Source organism: Bradysia coprophila, unplaced genomic scaffold (genome assembly GCF_014529535.1).
Source record: "Bradysia coprophila strain Holo2 unplaced genomic scaffold, BU_Bcop_v1 contig_87, whole genome shotgun sequence".
Taxonomy (NCBI): Eukaryota; Metazoa; Arthropoda; class Insecta; order Diptera; family Sciaridae; genus Bradysia; species Bradysia coprophila.
In genome coordinates this window covers 1,242,337-1,266,684 of record NW_023504014.1, presented here as the reverse complement: position 1 = coordinate 1,266,684, position 24,348 = coordinate 1,242,337, and the positions used below count along the sequence as shown (strand labels likewise).

The 24,348-nt window shown below is 35.9% G+C and overlaps 1 protein-coding gene across 1 annotated transcript; it reads left to right on the top strand.

Annotated features, from left to right (window-relative positions):
• The first annotated feature begins 7,131 nt into the window (after positions 1–7,131).
• On the top strand, positions 7,132–23,405 carry LOC119084630 (peroxisomal acyl-coenzyme A oxidase 3). Its single transcript, XM_037194698.1, has 10 exons — positions 7,132–8,030; positions 15,661–15,799; positions 15,863–16,000; positions 16,077–16,392; positions 16,457–16,631; positions 16,687–17,207; positions 17,264–17,497; positions 17,553–17,707; positions 22,601–22,732; positions 22,864–23,405. Exons 1-10 carry the CDS (start codon positions 8,008–8,010, stop codon positions 23,128–23,130), a joined length of 2,100 nt encoding a protein of 699 aa, XP_037050593.1. The 5' UTR covers positions 7,132–8,007; the 3' UTR covers positions 23,131–23,405.
• Positions 23,406–24,348: the final 943 nt, after the last annotated feature.

Genomic DNA, 24,348 nt, shown 5'->3' with positions numbered 1-24,348 from the left:
CTTTAGAGTTGTAAATTGTTACCGCGTAACTGTCCCGGCTACATAGATAAAGAAATAAGTTTAAAATTTGAGGGTCCAGGGGAATAATTTCCAAATATTAATTCTGCTGGGATTACACTTTTAATTACAACTAGGAATTGAAAAAATATTATTCATTCAATTAGTCAATTATATTTGCGCTTGCCGTTCAGTTCAATTATCCATATTACCAAAGGAAATCAGAGATTTTCGAAATTAATTGGTTAAAACACCCGTTTCACTATATGCTTCTAGAAAAAGTAAGATTTTCTGAAATTTTTTAGAAGATAATGTCAACTCTAAATCCTCATAAAATTCTTCATAAAATCGAGACGAATCCCATGGAATTCATAAATAATTTTAAAAATTTCAAGAGCACATTTGAGGACAAAATAAAATATCTTCGAGAAACTCTGCACTCACCTTCGAATAATCATACATAGACTGGTGTTTCGTATAAGTCCAGTTTGTATAAGATTCACATTTCGTACAATTTTACGTAAGGTTTTTCACATGAAGGCGTTGAAAATTTGGATCTACTAGGCACATTTAAATTGTTTGCGCTAATTTGCCCATCAATTTAGTAGAGTAGAACTCACACTAACAAATATTACTTATTTCATGTCGGGACCAAAAATTGTGTTCGTATTTTCCAGTCTAGGTATGTTTAGTCTAAGACCGGCACAAAAAAATTACGAAAAAAAAATCATGAAAAGTAGGATGCTACGAATTGACGATTTTCCATCTTGTAATTTGCGTTTCAACATAACTGCATTGTGGTCGAATTGTAACATTGGCAATCTCTACAGGAGTGCTGAAGGTCCTGGGTTCAAATCACTTCTGGTAAGTAATAATATATTAGGTCACAAGGACCAAAAAGAATATGTGACGTTTTTGGTCGGCCTGAATATAAAAGGATATCGCTGAGGGTGACGCATTGTGCGTCGTACGCAAAACTTTTATCAACAAAAAATTAACTTAAAAAATTCTTTACAAATTCGCTGAGAAATGTGACTGAAGTTTTCTCCTCTCGAATCTATTAAATAACGCTTTTGTTAATAAAAACATGATTCATCTCTTTTAGCTAGTGAATAGTTTTTATTGAATAAATATTCCATTTTAAAAAGTGAATTGACAATAAAAATCTCTCAAACTACAAAAAAAACTTCAATACTGTTTGATGTTTCATAATGAATTTAATGAATTACTAACTAGAGCTGCAGACATCTTTGATAAATGCTATGATAATAGTATGTTACATACTAATATAAGTAAGTGAAAATAAAAAAAAATAAAAAAAAATAAAAAAAAATAAAAAAAAAAGTAAGTGAGCCATGATTACACGAGTTTGAATGTGTGCGAGAGTGTTGCGAAGGCGGCGGAACGAGTGGAATGATTCACACGAGGATAATATACGAGCGCACACATTCAAACAAGTGCATATGACTCACTTGCTTGACCAAGTATGTAACACATTTTATCTGTCTAGAACGATAATCTCGAGCTTATCCCTTTAGGGAGTTTTTGCCTATCTCGATATATCTGTTCTCGACAGATAAAATATGATATGCACCTATTGCAAGACTGTTATTTTGACGTGTTGGCATTATGGCCCACGCCTTCAGGTAGGACAACAATGTCTTACATGTCAAAATAACAATCTTGGCAACAGGTGCATAATATATATTATCACATACGTGCGGTGTTCGGATGTCAAAATTACTTCACTAGAAGTTTAATTCGAAAATTACACTTCAGGTCTATGTTGTTGTTGTCTCGTTTTCGCTTATGTGATAAAATAGAGTACACACTTGTCACTATCAGTCTCCGCAAGCCTCGACTTCTTCGTGACAAGTGTGTAATATTATTCAAAATTAATTGTTTTAAGACAAGTTTTGTTCACGTTTTCAATTGAGGTTATGACAAAATTTTTCAGATGTGAAAAATGACAACGTCAAAAATATCAATGTCAAAACTGTCACTTCACGACAGAAAATTTCGATGTGGTTTGACTCTTGCAGAAGGCGGTATCATACACGGGAAAATCAACTTACCGCGCGCTAATGTGATAACAGTAATAAAATGATGATCTACTTTTTTCGATAAAACAAAGAAACAATACGAAATTGTTTAATTTTTGTTCCAAAATGACTGCGAAATTGTGAACACGTTGCTGTTACAAATCTACATCCAGATTTAAGCCGCATCCACATAATTTCTATGAAAAATATTACTGTACTGGCAACCCATCCACATATTACAATCGTTGGTATTGTAAATGATTCCACATCTTCTTCGGAATCGAAGTTCTTCGTCAAATAATAATCGAAATATTCTTTTTCTTCGTACTTGATGCGAATGGTAGGGAATCCGGCACTATCATACCAGCTAATAATTTCATTCAAGCGCTCGGTGAATGGAAAATTGGGATTCGCTACGAAAGACACCACACCTGTATCCAAAAGTGTCGGAATAATGTAGAATCCTCTGATATTCAACACTTTTTGTGCTTTTATTAATGCATTCGCTTCCTCCAAGATTGTCAAATATGAGAAGGATTTGTTTAGTTTTTCGATCTGGTATTGCAAATCATCTATCTGCAAAAGCACTTTATCCTTCCAATCTCTATGTGGCGTAATATTCTCTAGCATCTCAACAACTATTTCCGGTGATAATGTATATATGGGTAAAGATGACGCATGAAGATCTTCAAGTGAATGGATTTGTGGCTGCATATATGGTCGAGTGAGATGACTTTGTAAAGTTGATAGAAATCCACTGGCTATAAAAAACCCTGCAAATGTTAATGGAACGATCGCAACGATCTCGACGCTTTGCAAATTTTGGTAGTTAATTGAACTGTGTTCATATATTAGAAGTTTAACAACGTCCAAAATGCTTTGGAAAAGAAGATTCTTTTTTTGTTGTATGTACCGAAAGATACTCAAGAAAGAACCTATTGCTGCAATTGCTCCTAAAGTTATTACGAAAATACTGTTTGACGAAACGTTCAACAGGTAGCTTTCAAATGTACTATACGGCAACGATTCAGGCACTACGATAACGTATTTTCCATAATAAAATTTGTAAATACATACGGGTGTTGTTTCATCAAGTTGGACGGTTTTCAGTATATCAATGATTCCTTCGTCAAATATTTGTTCTTGCGAGATGTCATATTGATCTGAGTCAATTACTTTTTTAGTAGCATTCATAATTTGACATACAATAGTCCAAACAGCATCATAGGTTCGTTTACCAAAATGAATCGGGTGTCGTTGAAAATTTGTATTTTGTTTAAGAAAAAAATTATCTAATTTCTCGGTTCCGGTTAGGTTAATCACATGAAACGAACCAAATGGACTGTAAGTGAAAATGCTCAAAGAATTTTTATGTTCTGAGTTGTGTTGACATTCTCTAGGTGATGAGCAGAATGCTGCGAAAATGTTGATAAATAATTTTTTCCAAAACCATTCAAAAAGCTGTCGTAAATCATCACTGGAAACGGTTTGCGAAAAGAAAATTCCAATTTTCATATTTGGTTTTAGTCGTTGAATTTTCCGTAGTTGAGCAAGTAATCTCGAATTGCTTTCCAATGAACAGTTCTCTGCAGCGACGATCAAAAATGTATTTTTGGAAAGTTTGATATTGTTAGATCCGATAAAGTTGCTATCGTCACGGAAAACATATAAACTGAGTGGGGTGAAATCCAATGGTTTCGTTGTTTCTACGAAACGATTTATTTCTGTAGACGAGTCCAACAAAAACACATTATGATCGAAGTTGAAGAAGATATTCAAATGGCGTATAAGGTCCGACTCTTCACATACACTACTCATCAATGACAGCAAACTTACAATTGTGGAAATGTTCGACATCGCAGAAAACAAATTTACAAATAATTTTCTTTTATTTTCAAGTTCTTTCGATTTTATTAGTTTTGTAATCGATTCCATAACACTTGGGGGATTACTATTGGTTAATTTTAAAGAAAAACTTAAGGGGATGTCAAAATGACAATCCAGGAACATTTAACAACTCGGATATTTAAAAGCAATTCCAATACTCTATCTAGCAACGACACTCTCAGCTCTCTATGTCTAATTCACACCTTATTTCTTCGTATTCTTCAAACACTATTCTATCCCTTTCATTCATCAAAAACACAAAAACGTTTCATGAACAGATCCTTAAATTACTTAATCAGATATTATGAAGCGTTCGATTCCATTCACTTTTATAATAAAATTGCATTTATTATTTACACTTAATGGAGTGAAATGTTGCGTTGAAATTAAAGTAATTATTAAAATTTTTCACTTTTGGGGTTTATATAACGGCCATTTGTATAGTTAGTACATATACCTATATATAGTTAGTATATAGCTATATTGACATATATATAGTATATAACTATATTGACGAATATTAAAATTATGGGTTAGAGTACCTAATGTAATCTTGATTTTTTCTTGATCGTGAACAATTCAAATTCACATTCTTCAATATATATATGTAGGATATAGCTATATTTAGTTAGTATATAGCTATATAGACCTATGTATAGTTAGTATATAGCTATATGGACCTATATATAGTTAGTATATAGCTATATGGACCTATATATTGTTAGTATATAGCTATTTGGACCTATATATAGTTCTTATACGGCTATATGGACCTATAAATAGTTGATATAGCTATATGAACCTATATATAGTTCGTATATAGCTATATGAACCTATATATAGTTTCTATATAGCTAAGCTATATGGACCTATATATAGTTCGTATACAGCTATATGGTTAGTTAATAGCTATATGGACCTATATATAGTCATTATATAGCTGTATGGACAATTTTTTTCATCAACAATTTTTTTAACCAAAATCTTTTTGGACCGCAAGCAGGGTCAAAACCCACTTTCAGACTTAGCTTCTAAAACAACTGATATCCCGGCAAAAACTCTCAGAGCAAAGTTGGACGCAGTCTACATTCTGTTTGTGTGATGACTTCTAAAACAAGTGATATCGCTAGAGGTGACGCTGTCAGCGTCGTTACGCAAACTTGAATTTCACAGCCAATTAATTGAAATTAGCTGGCCTAGTTTTCCAACCCATTCGACAATCAATTTTTTCAGAAAAAATTTGAACTTGTGACTGAAAAATTTTTAACAAAAAATTTACCAAAAAAATTCTGCGTCGCATGTGGCAGATTAAAGTTCTCGTAAATGTTAAGTAATACCCAGAGGCATAGATGAACAAACCGACTTCGTTTTTTTTAAATTACAAATGCAATCCTTGCAGGGAGATGTCCTCTATTGTTTGAGTGCTCAATACTAACCACCATTTTTGAGATTGATTTTCATTTCAACAATTCTGCACAATTTCTGTCCTTTCGACAACTTTACACTCAGTGCTTTTGCATAGAGATCGTTATAGTCTCTACTGGGAAAAGTCGTTGATTTTATTTTGGTATGCGACGCTGTTAAATTTCTAATGGAAGTCTAAAATGGTTGATATTCCAAATAATTGTAAGAGTAAGTTGCATTGGTCCGTTTCTGCATAGTGAATTCGAAATTACAACATTCGCAAAGCCTAAAAGCGGTTAAATAAATAATTTACGTATGCATTTCGCATATACTTAAAATCTCACATTTACACAGCAGTCAGGGCATATTTTTGGCGAAATTTGAGTCTACCAACGCGGCTTTGAACTTGTCTCACGATATGCGATTTATTTTCGAAAGAATCGTTAAGAACTTTGCAAAAATCAAAGAAAACAAACGAAATTTGAAAAAGACAAGAAAATGCGAAAGAAGAAAAAACCCTTAACAACGAAGCCCTGAAAACAACAAATATTTTGAATATATCCATAAATGGTTAATGTTCAAAGTGCAACATAGCATTGCGGTTTAAGTATATTTGCAAATTTGCTGCAATGAAATAGCTTATACCCATAATACCGTTTGAGTGTAATAATTTATGTGCATTCGTTTAACGTTCAGATTACTATTTTCAAGTTAAATTTATTTTTCGTTTTATCGAATCAAATTGAATTAGCAAAATCTTCTGGAAAGTACATCCATTGGGTAAAGCTTACGAAAATTGTTCAGTTTGGAGATTCAGATAAAATGTTGTCAACCATTTTCTGGAAATTTTTGTTTTTAATTTATTGAGTAATGGTAGCTATTTTATGGAAACGGTTGGTGTGCGTCTGTATGTGCACCGTTTTCATAGTAATGGTAGAGTTTCACCTCTTTAACAATTATGATTGTTCAACACAAATCGTCTGCAGTTTCAGTCTGAAGTACCAAGAATCCATGAGTCCTTATTTATTCACGTCGTTTCGTCAATGACGAAGGCCCCTGGCTACTTACAATTATAATTTGAAGTGAATTTAAGAAAATTCGGTCCAGATATGCTCGAACGTTGTAAAATCCCCAAGAGTTGCGAATATTCACGTCATTTCTGTTATTTTCGAACAATGGTTGAGGACATGTAAGATATCTGTATTTCCGCGAATTTCCTGGACAGTATTTATCCAATGAACCGCCATAAATGAATATACATAGTATGTAGCGGCAGTAAAAAAGACAGTAAACTTCCACCACTAGCCAATAAAAGAATATTAAAATTTAACGACTGCGCTTTTAGACTTATTGGAGCCAAGGGCTATCTGGGCATATAAGAAAGTGTCGCAAAAAACTAGCTTCGACGAAGCCTGTTCCACATTCAAAAAAAAAATCGCATGAAATCTACTACTTCATTAGCCTCAACATATCATGTTTTGCTATTTATATAACGCCAGAGTAGTAACGCTATACAATTAGTACATGCAATAAGCTTGCGAATTACGCCAGAAATGGTTTTTCCGTCTCAACTGTTAAAGTCATACCCTTTCGATAAGTCGTAGTCGTTAAGATTGCAGATTGATATTATGTACAGTTAACAAAGCGGATGCATTTTCATTGAATACAGAAATTGAATACGCATTAATTCAATATTCAAAATGACATGCAATACCGAGCCAACATTTTTATTGTCACTACAACGATGTTGTATAAACTTGTCTGTATTGTGCCAACAACAACTCAACACAATATTCATTCATTTAGTCAACACAACGCAGTTTATATATATATATACGTAGTAGGTATAACTTGATAATGTTAAGAGCGAAAAGGCCGATAACATTTTGTGCGAATGAAGTGAAAAAGGTCGTAATTGATACTGGTGAATTCATGTCATTGTGATGTGTGGCTATTCAATGTGTAGTACATGAATTACTCTTATACTAAATGATAATAAAGTATCTATAAAAAGCAAAAATACCGAACATACGTTCATGCTCAACAACATTAATTGAATGGTGAATGCTGCAGAAGTGCTAGACATCTGATTGCATGTGTATTGTGTTATTATAATAGTCGTTACTATGCATATCGTAACCTTTGTGTAGACTTTTTAGCTTTTCAGTTCATCAAGCAAAATTAATTTCAAAATGTTTGCCGACTTTGTTCGTGTACAATAATACATTGCCGAAGCTTTTCAGCATATGAGAGGAATATTGTATTTTTTGAGTGAAAACTTTTTGACACATCAAAGATAAACTGTATGTACGGCTTATGCGGAGTCAAAATAACAAAAGTGTTTGTTTATACCTATACCTCCATACACAACTCTCGACAGTTTTCGTTTATCTAAGAAATTATATTTTCCTCTACCCATAACGACGGCGAAACAGTTAATAACAAGAGCTATGCATGCATAGTTTGGTGCAAGTGAAATAAATGTTTTTTGTACATCTCTCAAACTCGACAAATTAACAATTTTCGAAAGTTAAAACGTGAAACAAATAATATTTTGTGTTTGTGCAAAAGGCTAAATTTGTTTAGTGAACGAAACAAAAGTTTGGCGTATTATACGAAAAGTTCATTAGAACGCGGTGCAACAAACAAGAGGAAAAAAAATTCGCAGAGAGAAACAATGACGTCTGAAGTCATAAATGAGTAATTTTCACTTTACATTTTTGTTATTGTTTGCTGAATATGTGGTGAATTGTCTGGCTGAAACCTTGCAATTTTACCGCGCATAAATTATATAATAAAGAAACGATGATGCATTCAAAAGTTAATGATGCGAGGGGAAAGCTTTTACGCAAAAATCTGTGCAACAAAATTTAATTGCAAAATCACATTCCACACTATAAAACCTCCAAAGAAAGTATTGCTTAGTACACCTGAACCACAGATATAATCAAAACTTTTTATACGGTTTTACCACTACCACGCTCGCGATTGCAGCAGCTCCAACAGTACCAACAGTTGTCATTGTGTGTGTGGATAAGCTGAATAACAGCTGAAGCAAATTCATGTTGAAATTTCGCTGCCTCTGACTGTACTTCGAAAATCGATAAGCTAATGGAAACAAAACGTTCATTTCATTTGTAGGCATCCATCAGATTCCTTATAAGTTACAGTATCACTATCTTATATGAGTTTAAACGGTATGACTAAAAGAGACCGCAAATGATTTTTTTTATTCAGGCAGACCAAAAACGTCACATTCTCTCACCCAAAACAGGAACTTTCTCTCTCACTTTTATTTACCACTTTTTCGACAACCACGTTTTCACCACCTGAGTCAAAACGACACCTTTTTGATCCTAGTGACATAATATGCCATTTCTCAACTCAGTGACGAAATGGAAAGCTTTCTTCGACCTTGTTGAGAAATGGTTATTTGTGTACCTGTTTTGGACGATTGATTTTAGGCAATTTCGCGGAAGCGAAAGTGCCTTAAATCAACCGTCCCAAACAGGTGCACATGTAAACTTTCATGCAGAGGGCCGGAAACCCGAGAAAATTCGAAAAATTGCCCTCATTTTCGGCCCCGAAGCATGAAAAACAGCTTTTAAATTCTTTTTTAAGAACACGATGTGTATTGCCTCCAGTTTAAAGTGACAATCTGCACTTCTACAGTGACTAAAAAAGCATTTATCTTTACACGACTTGTCATCTCATTTTTTACGTATCGTTGATCACTATGAGCAACACGAGACAGAGCAACACGAATACCAGAAAAATGAGATGACAACTAGTGATCTTTGCTTTTTTATATAGAAAATTGACGTTATCTGTGACATTTGGTATCAAACGTTTGTCTATTCCATCTGTCAAACTGACGTTTATAAAACGAAAATAATCAACGAAATTATCAGAAAATGTCTTTATTTTTTTTCAATAAGTAAAACAAGAATTTGGACTATTTTCTCACGTAACTGTTTTGAACGTCACTTTGACAGATGATATAGACCGTCTTTTAATTCCAACAGTCGCGTCTACAGTGTATCGGATTCGGAAGTGCCAATTGCTACATCGCTGTTTGTATCATTTTTCTGCTTATAAAAATGCACTTCAAGTAAAAGTGGTCATAGAGTCGACAGCTGCCAAATAATACTCCTTTTCGTATGAAATTATGATGTAGTGTTCTACAGTTGTGTGATACACTGTCAATTTCAGTACCATATTTAGAGTGGCTTGAAACGCGTTGTTAATATATATTACATACTTGTCACGAACTGAGCGAGGGGAACCCGAGCCATTCGTGACAAGTGTGTACTCTATTTTATCACATAAGCGAAAACGAGACAACAAAATAGACCAGAACAGCAATTTTTACATTGTTCTCCTAGATGAGTTATTTTGACATACGAAGAAATCCGAACACCGCGCGTATGTGATAAAAAAAAATAAAACATTCAAAGAGAGACGTCAGAAATGTCAACTTTACACCTTTATAGACTCCGTCATTTCAATCAGTTTTTTGTATTGACATTAGTACCGGTGAGTCTGCCCAAAGAGTGCAAATAAAAGTAAAATGATTTTACTGAACTCTGATCTCTAGTTCACCTAAAACACTTAACACTTATTCGCTGAAAGATTTCTGTAAAATAACCTTTTTTGTCCGCTGAAACCGTGTATGTGATTTTCCCCTCGAAATAATTAACCAAAGACAAGAAACGGAATGAAATGAACAACTTCTAAGATGAATTACAATTAGAATTACGGCTAAAACAATGCAACAAAATATGAATAACCCCCATCCACCATCCCTCATATATATAAGTACTACACACAATTTATATGAATGGAGCATGTTTCAATCAAACTGAAAGAAAAACGAAAATTATAAATTGAAATGAACTTTGCTCATGTTGCTCAAGTTTTATACTTTGCACAGAATCTTTCATATTTTTCTTTGAATTGAGTTTATGTGAAAAGTTTGTATAATTTTTAGCCCAGGATATATCATATGCCATCGTAAGATATATGTTATGCAGTTCGTATCTTTTACTTATAGAAATAATACGAAGCATTTACTGGAATATCGTCGACTTATACTATATAACCATGTACGTACATACACACGCCTTTGCCGGAATGGATTTGGAATTATAAATGTTTAAATTTGGTATTTTAACGAGGTTACCAGCTAAAGGAAAATGTATACAATTTCATGATCGGTTTTTTCGCTTTTATGGGATTTATTAAATTTGACTTAAAAAGCTATTTAATCCAGAAAGTTATAAATGAATAATTGCTGTGTCAGCGTTACGTTAGGCACCCATGCGAACTGAATTTATTATGATGGAAATAGAAAATGTATTTTTATGGTAAGTAGTGCGTATATGGATTTTCAAAAGTATGTGTTTACGCACCAGTGCGTTAAAGTGACGTAACAATGAGGATTCCACTACTGTACATAAAGTCTTGTTCATACCTTGTGCCTAAACTGGAATTTTGCGTAAACGATTAACCTGGGCTTCGCCTCGGTTTGACAATTTTCACATTTTCTTTGTGAAACATTTTGTACTTAGGCACTTGTTAGGAAAATAGCTACTTGCGGTAGACAATAGTGTATAGTGCAATGTTTTGCCAAATTTTCGTGTGAAGAGATTTTCATCCTCCTACTCGGCAAAGTTTATAAAAAATCAAATCAACTTGTACGAATCAATGTACAAAGTCAAAGTATTATCTTTATAAACGATGTATCTACAGTACTTATATTAGACTAGAAAGATAAGCGCGAGAAAAATATCAACAGATTGAGTTCAACTGTTTTCAAACGAAAAATATACATACGTACGTATACAGTGTGCACAGCACAAGCACATATAAACTAATAGTATTTTTCGTTACGAGTGATGAAACGAGGCGAAGCCGAGTAGGACAAACTTACGTAGTGTCCTGAAACATTCTGCTTTCATCACGAGTTACGAACTACGTTTTTTGTGCCGTAAAGATCATAATGAGCAGGCATGAGCGCCGACGGAGAAACCTCGGCGGCGGCTAGCCGAAAAAAATTTCTCGGCGGCGGCGAAAAAGTCGGCTTGAGCCGGCTTAAAACGGCTCGGCTGGTGGTTCCTTTTAACTTTTTTTCAAAATAAAAACGTTTAGATAAATTCATGGAAAATGAACTAGTAAGCATGAAAATGAAATTGTACGGAAAGCGAAAATGTAGGTAGATTAGGTTGTTCAAAGTGCAAGTGGGACTGGTCTGGTTACAAGCAAGTTTCTAAGTCTAAGGTTCACTAACACGTCAAGTTTTATTGCCTCAAAACGTGAACTAAATGGAAAATCATGCTCCGGTACACTCATTTAACTCATTAAGAAAATGGTTTTCGAGAAGAAATCGAAAGCTCACGAAAATCAAGTAAAAATTGAAAAGAAAAAAAAATCGAGAAAATTCGCAAAGATCGATAAAGTTTTCTCAAATTTGTGAATTAACTGATTGTGCGCCTTCGGCTCGTTCCGCAAAGGTCATACTTGCCAAAACAGCAAACTTAGAAGCGAGGACGTAATATACCATTCTGGAAAATTCATGAAAATTCAAGAAAATTTTCAAAATTTTCTTAATTTTGAAAAAAAAAAAAATCAAAAAGTACTTGAGCTGCTTAGGATCAACAGGAATCTCGGTTTTCAAAATTATTTCACCCATTCACCTTTCGAAATCTTTATTTCATTTTCCAGCCGTTTCAAGCCGGCTTGAGCCGTGTTTTTGGCACCAGCTCGGCTGCGGCGCGGCTTGCTCAAAAATGGCCGGCGGCGGCTTGATCGGCGGCTTATTTTCGGCGGCGCTCATGCCTGATAATGAGACGAAACACACAAACAATAACAAAGAAATCACTCTACAACAATTTCACTTTTACTTGGCACACTATATTGCGGCCGAAAAAAAAAATGAAATTCCATTGTTGGCTTTGTTTATCGGCCGAAAAAGTTACATTTTCGGACGCACATATGTCGCAGTCGCTGTATAAGCAGTACTTTGGTCGAACTTTTTGATCGCAGGTGCAGTGACAAAAAATGTCGAATTATGATCGTAAGGCACAAAAATATATTTCACTGTAATAGGCAAGAGTATACTGCTAAAGTAACTCAGCGTGAGGAAATATTAGATTACATTGAATGCTGCGGAGGTAGTTCATTACATGAGGCATCAATTTTGTGATCAGAGCCGAACTCACAAGTATGGTTTTAAGCAACCAGCTTTGGAAACGGTTATTTTGACTAGTTTGCATATCCGAACCGAAGGCGAGGTATGCAACTACACTAGTCATTTGTACACACTATGTGTTGAAACACTCGTCTTCGGCTCTAGCTGCCAATTCTCACATCTTCTGCGCAAAAACAGGCATTTGTAAAATGTGTACTATCTATGTAACACGGCTGGATAGCGCAGTGGCTACGTCCTAGCCTTCCACCAAAATGATACGGGCTCGATTCCAAAATTCCACATCTAGCGACTACATCGCATTGGTAATGTCCTAATGTTTACTGAAGCATCATAATTTGGATAGTTTCAGTGTGTTTGGAGGGTGTAACGATGTCCACACCGAATGACTCGTTTGACGTAGTCTAAATACGGTGAAACGAAGAATTTGTGTCACGGCAGAGTAAAATAAACCTTAAGTTTACTCTGTCGTGATTTATGTACATTAGCCTACATTTAGGCGAAATATCTAAAACAAACAAACAAATTTGGAGGGATTCTTTTGAAAAACAGCCTACCGAAACAGCCTAGAAAGGTATTCGACCCTAAAAGCCGAAACCACATTCAAAAAAATTCTTCGAAGTTTGTGTGGCTGGTGAAAGGTGATTAAAAACCGAAAACTTGCGTTTTTCTTACAACAATTTCTCCAGTTACGCGAGCCGTACAGGGTCGTGTGGGGTGTCATTAGAAAGGTAATCACACGTACTATTGCGCCGAATAGGGACTTATTGTGTTTAAAATTCATCGACACTGAAATATGTGCAGTTAAAGTTTTCAACCGAAGAGTTACACTGTTCTTACTGAAATTTCTCGAGGTACACAAAAAGTACATGGTCGTGTAGGGTGTCATTTGAAAGGTAATTTAATGTGCTTTTGGGGCAAATAGGGTCTTATGTGGTTTGGATGCATCTACGATGAAATAGAAGTTGGAATGTTTAGGTGTACCCCTTTCATCATAGATGCATCCAAGCTTTATAAGACCCTATTTGGCCCAAAAGCACATTAAATTACCTTTCAAATGATACCCCACACGACCTCGTACGTTTTGTGTACCTCGAGAAATTTCAGTAAGAACAGTGTAAGTCTTCGGTTTAAAACTTCAACATCACATATTTCAGTGTCGATGAATTTTAAACCCAATAAGTCCCTACTCGGCTCAATAGTACATGTGATTACCTTTCTAATGACACCCCACACGAGCCTGTACGGCTCCCGTAACTAGAGAAATTTTTGTAAGAAAAGTGCAAGTTTTCAGTTTTTGATCACCTTTCAGCCACACAAACTTCGACGAATTTTTTTGAAAGTTGTTTTGGCTTCTAGGGTCGAATACCTTTCTAGGCACATATAAAAAAGTCCACTGAAAAATGCGTCCGATTTCGGTAGGCTGTTTTTCAAAAGAATCCCTCTTGATTTATTACATTAGTGTCGAAAAGACCTTCGTATTTCATTACTAGTCTAAAAACTCTCATTTTCGACGCTGGTGTTTTCTAACTTTGTTCATGGTCATGGCTTCAGATGAGATAATTACTGTTGATATGATATGCTTGTGGTTTGGACAGCTGATACGGACCTTCTTGTTAGCAGAGTATAGATTCGATTTAACACGTCTTTATTGAATCAGATGTATATCAGATGAATGACAAGAAAAATATTACAAAGAATTTTGGACTACATGATCGAAACTTATTTAAGTAGAAATTCAATGCAACATTGATTCTATCACAACCCCTCAATGTTATCATTGAATTCGTATCCAACCCCTCAATGATGACAATGTTTAGAATAAATATTCAAATCCGTCGTCTTCTTCGGATACAATTGCATTTGCGGCTTCTGTCGTCTTCGTAGAATTATTCTTTGCATCTTCGACATCTTTCTTGTACGTAAAACAATTTACTCTCAAGTGACCAGGTTTATGACAATAACTGCAACTTCTTTGGAATTGCCGTCTACCATTCGAAACTTGCAGAATTGAACTTTCAGGTTCGGAATACTTGTGATCAAGCGATTTCATAGATTTCAGTTCCATTTTTCGTTTAAATTCGTCCGTCAACTTTCCAACAACATAAACGACAGTAAGGTCTTCTTCAGGTTTGGTTTCGAGTGCATTGATCAACGAGTCGTACGCTTCTGGAAGACTACGTAGGATCATGGCAACTACCAAATTCTCAGCCAACTCTTGACCCAAACTTGTCAACTGTTCGACTAAAGAAGTCATTTTGGTTAAATGTTCTTCCATGTCATCTCCTTCGTACATTTGCAGACCACAAATTCGTTTCAGTATGGAAATCTTGTTCGTCAACGATGGTTTTTCATGACGATCTTTCAAAATTGTCCATGATTCCTTCGATGTTTTCGACTTTTTAACATGAACGAACTCCGTGTCCTCGACTTGCAAACCAATTAGTGCTCTAGCTTTGTCGTCTTTTCGCTTCCAGGCTGCCGTAAGGTTTGCAGGTGGGTTTTCATTTACCACATCCCATACTTGCTCCTTTATTAGCACCAATTCGATTTTATATTTCCAGATCTGATAATTTGAGCCATTCAGTTTTTCGATTGATATCTTACTTGTATCCATTCTGCTGCCCAAATTATTCTTTTAGGAAATTTTCAGTGATTCTGACTGTCTACTTTCTTGGATTGTCTCGTGATTCTAACTGACCACGAAGTTCTCTGATTCGATCGTTGTAAATTTCTCTGAATTACACGCAGAATTTCTCTGAATTCACTAGTGATTGCTGATATGCCCATAACCTGTTAGCAGAGTATAGATTCGATTTAACACGTCTTTATTGAATCAGATGTATATCCGGAATGACAAGAAAAATATTACAAAGAATTTTGGACTACATGATCGAAACTTATTTAAGTAGAAATTCAATGCAACATTGATTCCATCACTTCTAACTGTTTAAATTATAACGCAATGATAGCAAACATATCAGGTGATATTATTTCTCTTATCTTCCCGAAAGGCGCAATTGAATCTTTCTTTCGCAATTTAACGAATGAAAAAACTGAATTGCATCATCGTTTTCACCAAATGTTCCCCGGAAGCCAATGTAAGTAATTTCGATCTTTCAGGGAAATTCCAATTTTGGAAGATAAAAATATTTTTCCCGACTTACCACACGGCCCATTGACGGTCTACCGGAAAAAAGCGTCATTCGATTACAAAAAACTGGCACTCATTCTCGAACCAGAAGATGCTCATCGACTTAGGGTACAGTAATCAATTTTTCTGTCCATTTCACTGCTCTGTTAACAAGAAAACAATGGATTTCAGCACAAAGTATGGAAATATCTCGAAAATCATCCGGAATTTACCAAATCAAACAAAGCTCAGACACTCGACGAAATGAGACACATAGCAACACGTCGACAAAATGTCTCGTTTGCCGAAAATCCTTTTACAGCATTCGATGTAATATTATCAGAGCTATTAATTATACGACTGGAACGGGAGTCATTCATATATGCCAACCATACATTACTTTCAGTTCATCCAAAATCCTCATTTATCTCTGATTTATCTTCAATGCAACTTGGCATACGATCCGAATTTTCACATAAAAGCTGGTCTTGGGTACAGCATGTTTACGTACGTTATTCGGGCAAATGGTACGGAGAGACTGCAAAAGTATGTGGACGCATGCGAGCGAATGGAAATCTTCGGCTCTTTTGCGTTGACTGAGATTTCGCACGGCACAAATTCAATGGGTATGAGGACAACAGCAACGTATGATCCGAATACAGAAGAATTCATTTTGCATACGCCTGATTTCGAAGCAGCTAAATGCTGGGTTGGTAATCTAGGTAACATTTTGTGATTAGGACATTATGCGCCTCGGACTGATTTAATACACGAACAATGACACAGGCAAAACATGTACTCATAGTATCGTTTATGCTCAACTGTACACGCACGACGGTACACACCACGGACTGAATGCTTTTGTCGTACCAATTAGATGCGCAAAAACCTTAAACGCTTTCCCAGGAGTGCTGGTGGGTGACTTAGGAGAGAAAATAGGACTGAATGGAGTAGACAATGGGTATGGTAACGAAAATTCAATTATGTTTCCAGTAGCTGAACCTTTGTCTTCTCAGATTCGTAATCTTCAACCAATACCGAATACCCCGCGAAAATCTACTGGCTAAAAATGGAGACGTTACACCTGAAGGAAAATTCGTGTCGAAAATCAAAGATCAACGGAAACGTATGGGTGCTTCGTTTGGAGCTCTGTCCAACGGGCGAGTAAACATTTGCGGAATGGTTTCGACCTACTTGGTGAAGGCAGTAACAATTGCTGTTAGATATTCAGCGAGTCGAAAACAATTCGGTCCTCCGGATAGCACTGAAGAATACTCCGTTCTGGAATATCAATCCCAACAATACCGAGTGCTGCCCCATTTGGCCATGGCAATTGTATTCAAAGTGTTCACGCAATGGTTGTCTACGAACTTGAACAAAACTGTGATTAACCAGTTGATGGGAGAAGGAAATTTAAATGAAATCGGAATGGAAATTCATGCGCTATCGTCGGCGACGAAACCGTATTGCACTTGGGCTGTTCAGAGCGCTATTCAGGACTGTAGGGAGGCTTGTGGTGGTCATGGCTATCTGAAGGGTAAGTGTCTTTGATGTAGACTGAGTTCAAATTACTAAGCGCTCTATCGTTCTTAGTGGCTGGTCTCGGCGAATTGCGTAACAACAATGACGCCAGTTGCTCGTACGAAGGCGAGAACAATGTTCTGATTCAACAAACATCGAATTGGTTGCTGAGTGTACGCAAAACTGGCTATCAATCGTTTCGACGTGTTTCACCACTCGGCTCTGCCGAATTTCTATCCAATTTCGATCAAGTAATCAACAGCAAATTTACATTTAAGACCAGTGAGGAGGCCCTACGACCCGAAAGTAAGACAATGAATCAGGCGATGTGAAAAGGTTAGAAAAACCAATTTTCTTACAGACATTCAAATCGCACTCAACTGGTTGTGCGCCTGGCTGTTGGAAGAAACAGCAAAACGTTCAGATAGTTTACAGACTGCCGGCAAATCATCCTTTGAGACGAGAAACGAGAGACAGGTGTTCTATGCAAAAACGCTTTCCGTTGTATTTGCTCAGGTTAGTGTTTCGATTTTCCTTTACACGCACGGAATATCCGAGCGGATAGGGGAACCATCTGGTTATTGAGTCTTTGCAACCCTTTCATAGAACAAAATCCAGTTTTCATTTGATCGAACGAGAGGTTTCCTACCAGAGCCTAATATTTGGGGATCGTTTTTGAGAATTTTTTGGAAATTTAGGGAATTTTTGGGATTTTTGGGAATTTTTGGGAATTTTTGGGAATTTTGGGAATTAATTCCCAAAAATTCCCAAAAAATTTCTTTTCTTTGCATTTTTATAATTTTTTTTTTAATAACAGTATTTTACTTGCCACCCGAAGGTGACAAGAACACTCTTTTGAGAGACAAAAGATTGAATTTGCGTTATTAACGGTTACGCGTTTTAACTAGACTATGGACAAAGATTTGGCCTTGTTGTTTCGAGAGTTTATTTTCAATTTTAGACATGCGTTAACCACGCGAATGGTCAGAATGACTTTAGCAAACTTTTTGTACTGATCTGCTGAAAATGGTATCAAGAACGCAAATTCAGTTTTATGGCATCAGGAACGCAAATTCAATCTTTTGTCTCTCAAAAGAGTGTTCTTGTCACCTTCGGGTGGCAAGTAAAATACTGTTATTAAAATCTTCGGGTGGCAAGTAAAATACTGTTATTAAAATGCTCGTAAAAGATCAGGAAACGTTCAAAAAGCTTTAAAAACTATGAACAAGCAAAGAAAAAAATTGTGATTTTTTTTTGAATTTTAGTGAACTTTTGAGAATTGGTTCCCAATTATTATGCTCTGAAGGATATAATTCTCGTCGATGTACTCGCACCAGCCAGGGCGTATACTCTACTTGTAGGTCTCTCCAAAGCCGACATTAGTACAACACAATAATTTAAGAGCAATCTACACTCCGACCCCCTATGAAATACATTTTTGATGATAACTTTTTATTCGAATTATTTTTGAAAAAAGTGGCCTCATCGTTTGGTGCCAGAGAACATATAAGGTTTCGATAGCCACTGGAATTGTCCAGATTGACTCCTAAACTCTTAAAATTTGTGTTTTTTGTGATATTTTTTGGACTTTTGAGTTTTCTCGGCGTAGACTGCATCAATTTTGACAATAAACCGCGAGCGTTAGCCCATATTATTGTTATTTCAATGAACACATCAAAAACACACTGAAAATGTATATTGATATTGGAAAAGTGGAATTTGAAATTCTTAATTTCAGTTTAAAAAGCCGCTCCAATTTTCAAAAAATCTCGCGCTTGAAAAAAAAAAACAATTTCGTGACTTAGCAAATTGGGATGTTTCATTTGTTGACAGTTTGTTTTAATTGTGATCACCGAGATAACCAAAAAACCAACACTAACAAACAAAATATTCCTATCAGCTGACAGATACCTAATATCCCATTTCGATTCTTTAGAGTTTCCGTACGTGAGTTCATCATGGCAGTGATTTTTTTAATTAAATTGTATAAAAAAATATAAAAAGTGTTTATAACAAAACTAAACTTTTATTAAAAAAGGCTCGCGGTTTATTCTGGTGGCTGTCGAAACTTTATATGTTGTGGCACCAAACGATGAAACCACTTTTTTCAAAAAATATTCTAATAAGAAGTTATCATCGAAAATGTTTTTCATAGAAGGTCGGAGTGTAGACTGCTCTTAAAATAATTATTATTGAGTTATAGCCGCAAAAAGGGCTTTCACCTTTGAACACTTTAACCGAAAATTTAAAAAAAATTTCGAAAAAAATGAAAGATCCGATTCTCTAGAATTGAAGACGAATCTATCACTCATTAAAATCGGAGACCACTTGTTCCCCTATCACCATCACCTCCAGTTTTGGCGACATGCCGCTTAAGCTCAATTTACTGAATATATAATATTCAATATGTTCTGAAATATTTGTTTCTTTTTTTGGGAATTTTTGGGAATTTTAGCGAGTTTTTGGGAATTTTTGAGAATTTTAGGGAATTTTTGGGAATTTTTGGGAATTTTGGGAATTTAGAGAATTAATTCCCAAATATTAGGCTCTGTTTCCTACAGATTTTTAACAAATATTTTGACCGACAAAGTACTGTCGACGTCAGTGAAATTTAGACAGGACGTTGCTTCAGCTGTTTTTCAGCTGATCCATTCACATACAAAAGTGCTTGGATGGGTGATATAGAGGATAAGACGTATGAGAAGATTTGTTTGTATGAGTGGACCAGCTGAAAAACAGCGGTCGATTTTCCATTTTTTGTGTCAATCTTCGTTTCTGGCCATGGCCTTTCCTATGGAATTCCTATGGTTTATTAACCATTGGTTAACCCAAAAAGGTCGAACAAGGTGCTTTTTGAACCACCCTATTGGACCTTTCCAGGGTCGTGAAAATGTTTTACAATTATTGCAAAAATTCGTGAAAATTTTTTGAGATCGCGAGAATTGAGAATTGAAAACGTCGAAAATTGAGAAAACATTTTCACTAACCCTGCTCCTTCTGACATTTTGTTCAACTTCATAATTTGCCTCGTGTGAATGCATCCCAAGGGTTCAAGGGTAAGCCTTCAGCTCAGACCTTCACACTTGGCAAAATAAAGCGAGGACGTAATCTACTATGTTTAACGACAATATGTATGAACAGTGTAAAGACACAACCTGATTAGCATAATACGCATCGTATGTACTAGGCACGTTATACGAGTCCCTGCATCTAAAAATCATGCTTAAATGAATGGAATATTTCGAAGAAAGCTGGCATTTTAGCTGATTATAATTTGTATTTTTGAGGTTGCACGCGCCCCTCGTTTTTTTCCACTCGCCTGTCAATTCATATCTACTGGTGGTATTGAATTCATTTACTTTTTCCATATACTTATTGTAACGAAATCACATGCTTGATCGACAACAAAATTATGCTTTAATACCGCCAACAGTGGCGCCGACTATAGGGGGGCGAGGGGGGCGATTGCCCCCCATGACAATGCAAAACTTCTTTAAATTCCTAGGGTTTTTCACAATTTTTTTATCATTTTGTGCTCTTTGCCCCCCATGAGCCCCCCATGAACGAATTCAAAGTCGGCGCCTCTGTCCGCCAAGTCCAATGAACCATGAAATTCTATCTGATGTTCAGTTATTCAGTAACAACAGCACATTCAATTTCAATTAGCTCTCCAAATCGTTAGGTTTTCATTCATTGTCATGATTGGAAAATCAATCAAACAAACGGAGAAACAAACAAAGATTGTAATGACCTAGTTCCGGGTAAGTTTTTCGTAAATCGATGAAGAGATAGATTTGTGACTGCTTGGCCCGGGGCCGCTAGTCATTACTATGCGACCGAGATCATCAAACAAATTGTTTCAATTCTTTCAATTCGTTCCCACACATTTTCCTTTATTGCCTTCCATTTACTGGGGCTGTGTACGCACTACGCACTCTTTATACGTTCCAAGCACTTTTGTATCAAATTGGGACCGGTACACTAATTTCAAATATTTCATTGAAATAAAGTGCTTTTGTCAAAAACTTTGCTAGAATATAAAATGAACTTGTCGTCGTCTAAAATGCCATAAAAACATTTTATTTATCCCAGGAGACGTACTTATAAAGCTACCGAAAAGTCTTTACAAGCAAATATCAAAAAGTTTCATCAAAAACTCTTTCGTGTGTCCTCTAATAACCGTCTACTCTTATGCTTTTATTATTTTGAAACCATCAACAACCCTATTATACCCATCCGAACCGATTCATTAATTATTGAGACGAGCATTTGTATTGTGTGTACATACAAATACGGTTGCTTTTCTTATGAGCCGCGTATTGTTCGGCCAGCAAAATTTTCTTCTTTTGATCAGCTAATTTAATGTCAAATCAGTTGATGGCTTGGTCGAATGGTACTTTGCCTCGTATCATTTTTCGTTTTAAAATTCGAATTGCCGGCTGAGAATAAGAGTAATGACGACTTAAAACATAGCTTGAACAGCTCTTAGCCAGCCTGCAAGTGTACACGCAGACTTGTATCAATATTTGGTGGCTTTCTGACGTATGAGGTATGAGCCCTGAAAGAGAAAACCGAATGGTAGAACCGGTAGAACTCTGTGCGTGAGAGAAACAAAACGGCGGCTCCTTGTAGAAATAAAGAGAGTTCGTCACAGATGGTGTTACTCTATGCTTAATAAGGTTTTTGTTCTATGTGATCCATGGCCTATTTTTGGTAATTTTTTTTGGTAAAATTTTTGGTAAATTTTGGAAAATTTGGTAAATTTAGAAAAGCTTTGGTAAACTTTTCCAAAAAATTGGTAAATTTTGGTAAAGTTTTCCAAAAAAATTTACCAAAAATAGGCCCTGATGTGATCCCTATAGGAATTGACATAGTGTGGCCGGAAATGCGTAGAAGCGTAAAATAGCGAGTTTTCGAAAAATCGAACAATGCGAACTTTAAGACAGTCAAAACATCCAATTTCGCTTTTACTCCACTCCAATTTAATATATGTTCGAGGTACTATCCTTCTTGCAAATTTTGAGCCCTCTGTTGATATTCTCGGTTTTGTGGCTTGGAGTAGTGATTAGTCCGAAAACTCGTGATTCCACGCTTCGACGAATTTCCGTCCACCTTAAATCGACTCCGAAAGGGTTCGCAAAATGAACAAAAAGATTTTTTTTTCGTCTAAGAGAACCATATGGAGACATGGCAATTTCGAGCTATCAATTTTCTCCATACACCCTAAGGTCTAAGGGTTAAAATTTTATTCCCAAAAAATCTGGTGGTAGAGAAACTTAATTTCCAGATTGAAATATTGAATCAGCTGACTAAAATAAAATAAATTTTTTGATTGAACGAACCAATTCCGATAATTTCGGCTGGCACCGAATATATATCCCATTTCTTTACATGAGCACAATCTTGCAGAGAACCATTTTCAACGTCTTTCATAAACATATTTTGGATTTGGAGTACAGCAACGAACGGGCAGTTTTAACATCAGTTTTGACACTTTACGGTGGCAATTTATTAATTGGATATTTGGGAATGCTTTACGAGGTAATAATAATGTATTGGTTAATTTACCGAAAACTTTCGTCCTTAATGATCGTTATTAACTACCTACTCAGTCCACACTGGGTGTACCAGCCATACAATGAAAAATAAATTTATCGATTCCGAATTCATAGGGCGATTTCATCAGCGGATCATTACCAGCTACACTTTACAAACATGGCATTTTGGACGTTTTATCTACGCTGAAAGACGATGCAGTTAGTTTGGTTGATAGCATAGCACCTACAGATTTCATTATCGATTCACCGCTGGGTATGAGCGATGGCATGGCATATCGGCATTTGGAGTCGACATTAATGCAAAGTCCGGACGTTTTTCAACGGCCACATTGGTGGAAGGATATGATACATTGGGAAAGTTATGTTAAAGCGAAACTTTAATAATTTTCGAATTTCATAACTTTTGGCTTTGTGCCGTAAATGGGGTTCGGTGATGATAATTACACGTATCGGATGTATGATGCATGTATCTATACATAGATAAGAGTATTGTATAAGGTAAAAGGTGTCGTTGGTATATATATTTCTAATGAGGGTTTTCTGCTGACATGGTCATAATGTTAATGGTTTCATTTGTGATATGTGTGTGGAAGTTATTTGGATATTAAAGGGAAGTTTTTTTTCGGGGGGACGAAAAGTCCAACTCAAGCAATAAAGACATTTGTTTCATTTGCCGTCTAATAACGTACAGTGACTGGTACGTTTTATATCGGTTGATTACCATTGTAACATTATATCCGATGGGAGTTGTCTACAACATCTGACTTTATATTCACCTTGCATTGCTATACAGAATGAGAAATAAAAAAACTTTCTTGCTTGTTCCTATAGTTTTGCCGGGCAGAGAATAGACTGGACAGATTTGTCTCAGGTGCGAACTTAGAGCAAAGATCAGAGAAGTAATACTGACACTTTATGATACGATTTACAGTAACTATTCTGATACTCTGAAGATGAGCTCTGAATTGTGTTAACTGTAGTTTAATTTGATCATGCCCGCACGTTAGTAAATCGCCTACGTTAGTTAGTTAGTTCCTATGGAAAAGTGGATCCAGCAACTCCTAAACGTTTCTATAGATTTTCCTGAAATTTTGGTTATAGGCTAATAATGGCCCAAAAATAAGAAAGGAATTTTCAACAGTTGGAAAAAACCCATATCTTGGGACTCCAGCTCTCCAAAGTCTTCATACAGATGCCATATAAAAGCCAATTTGTATGTGTGTGTGTTTGTTGTATATTTTGTTGTATGATATGGATGGTAATGTGGTGAATGGTGTGTGTTGTTGTGGGATGTATTTCTTGTAGGGAATTGTTGGGATCCTTAAGTATTAACTTACACTAGGTCGGTTCCTAAATTTTGGGATGACAGGTGATTCCTCTGGCACTACCTAACTTCCATCGGATTTTTTGATGGATTTGGATTATTTTCGACATGGGTGAGGTGTTCCAAGGTTGGTTCCTAAATTTTGGGATGACAGATGATTCCTCTGGCACTTCCTAACTTCCAACGGATTTTTTGATGGATTTGAGTTATGTTCGGTGTTCCAAAGTTGGTTCCTAAATTTTGGGATGACAGATGATTCCTCTGGCACTTCCTAA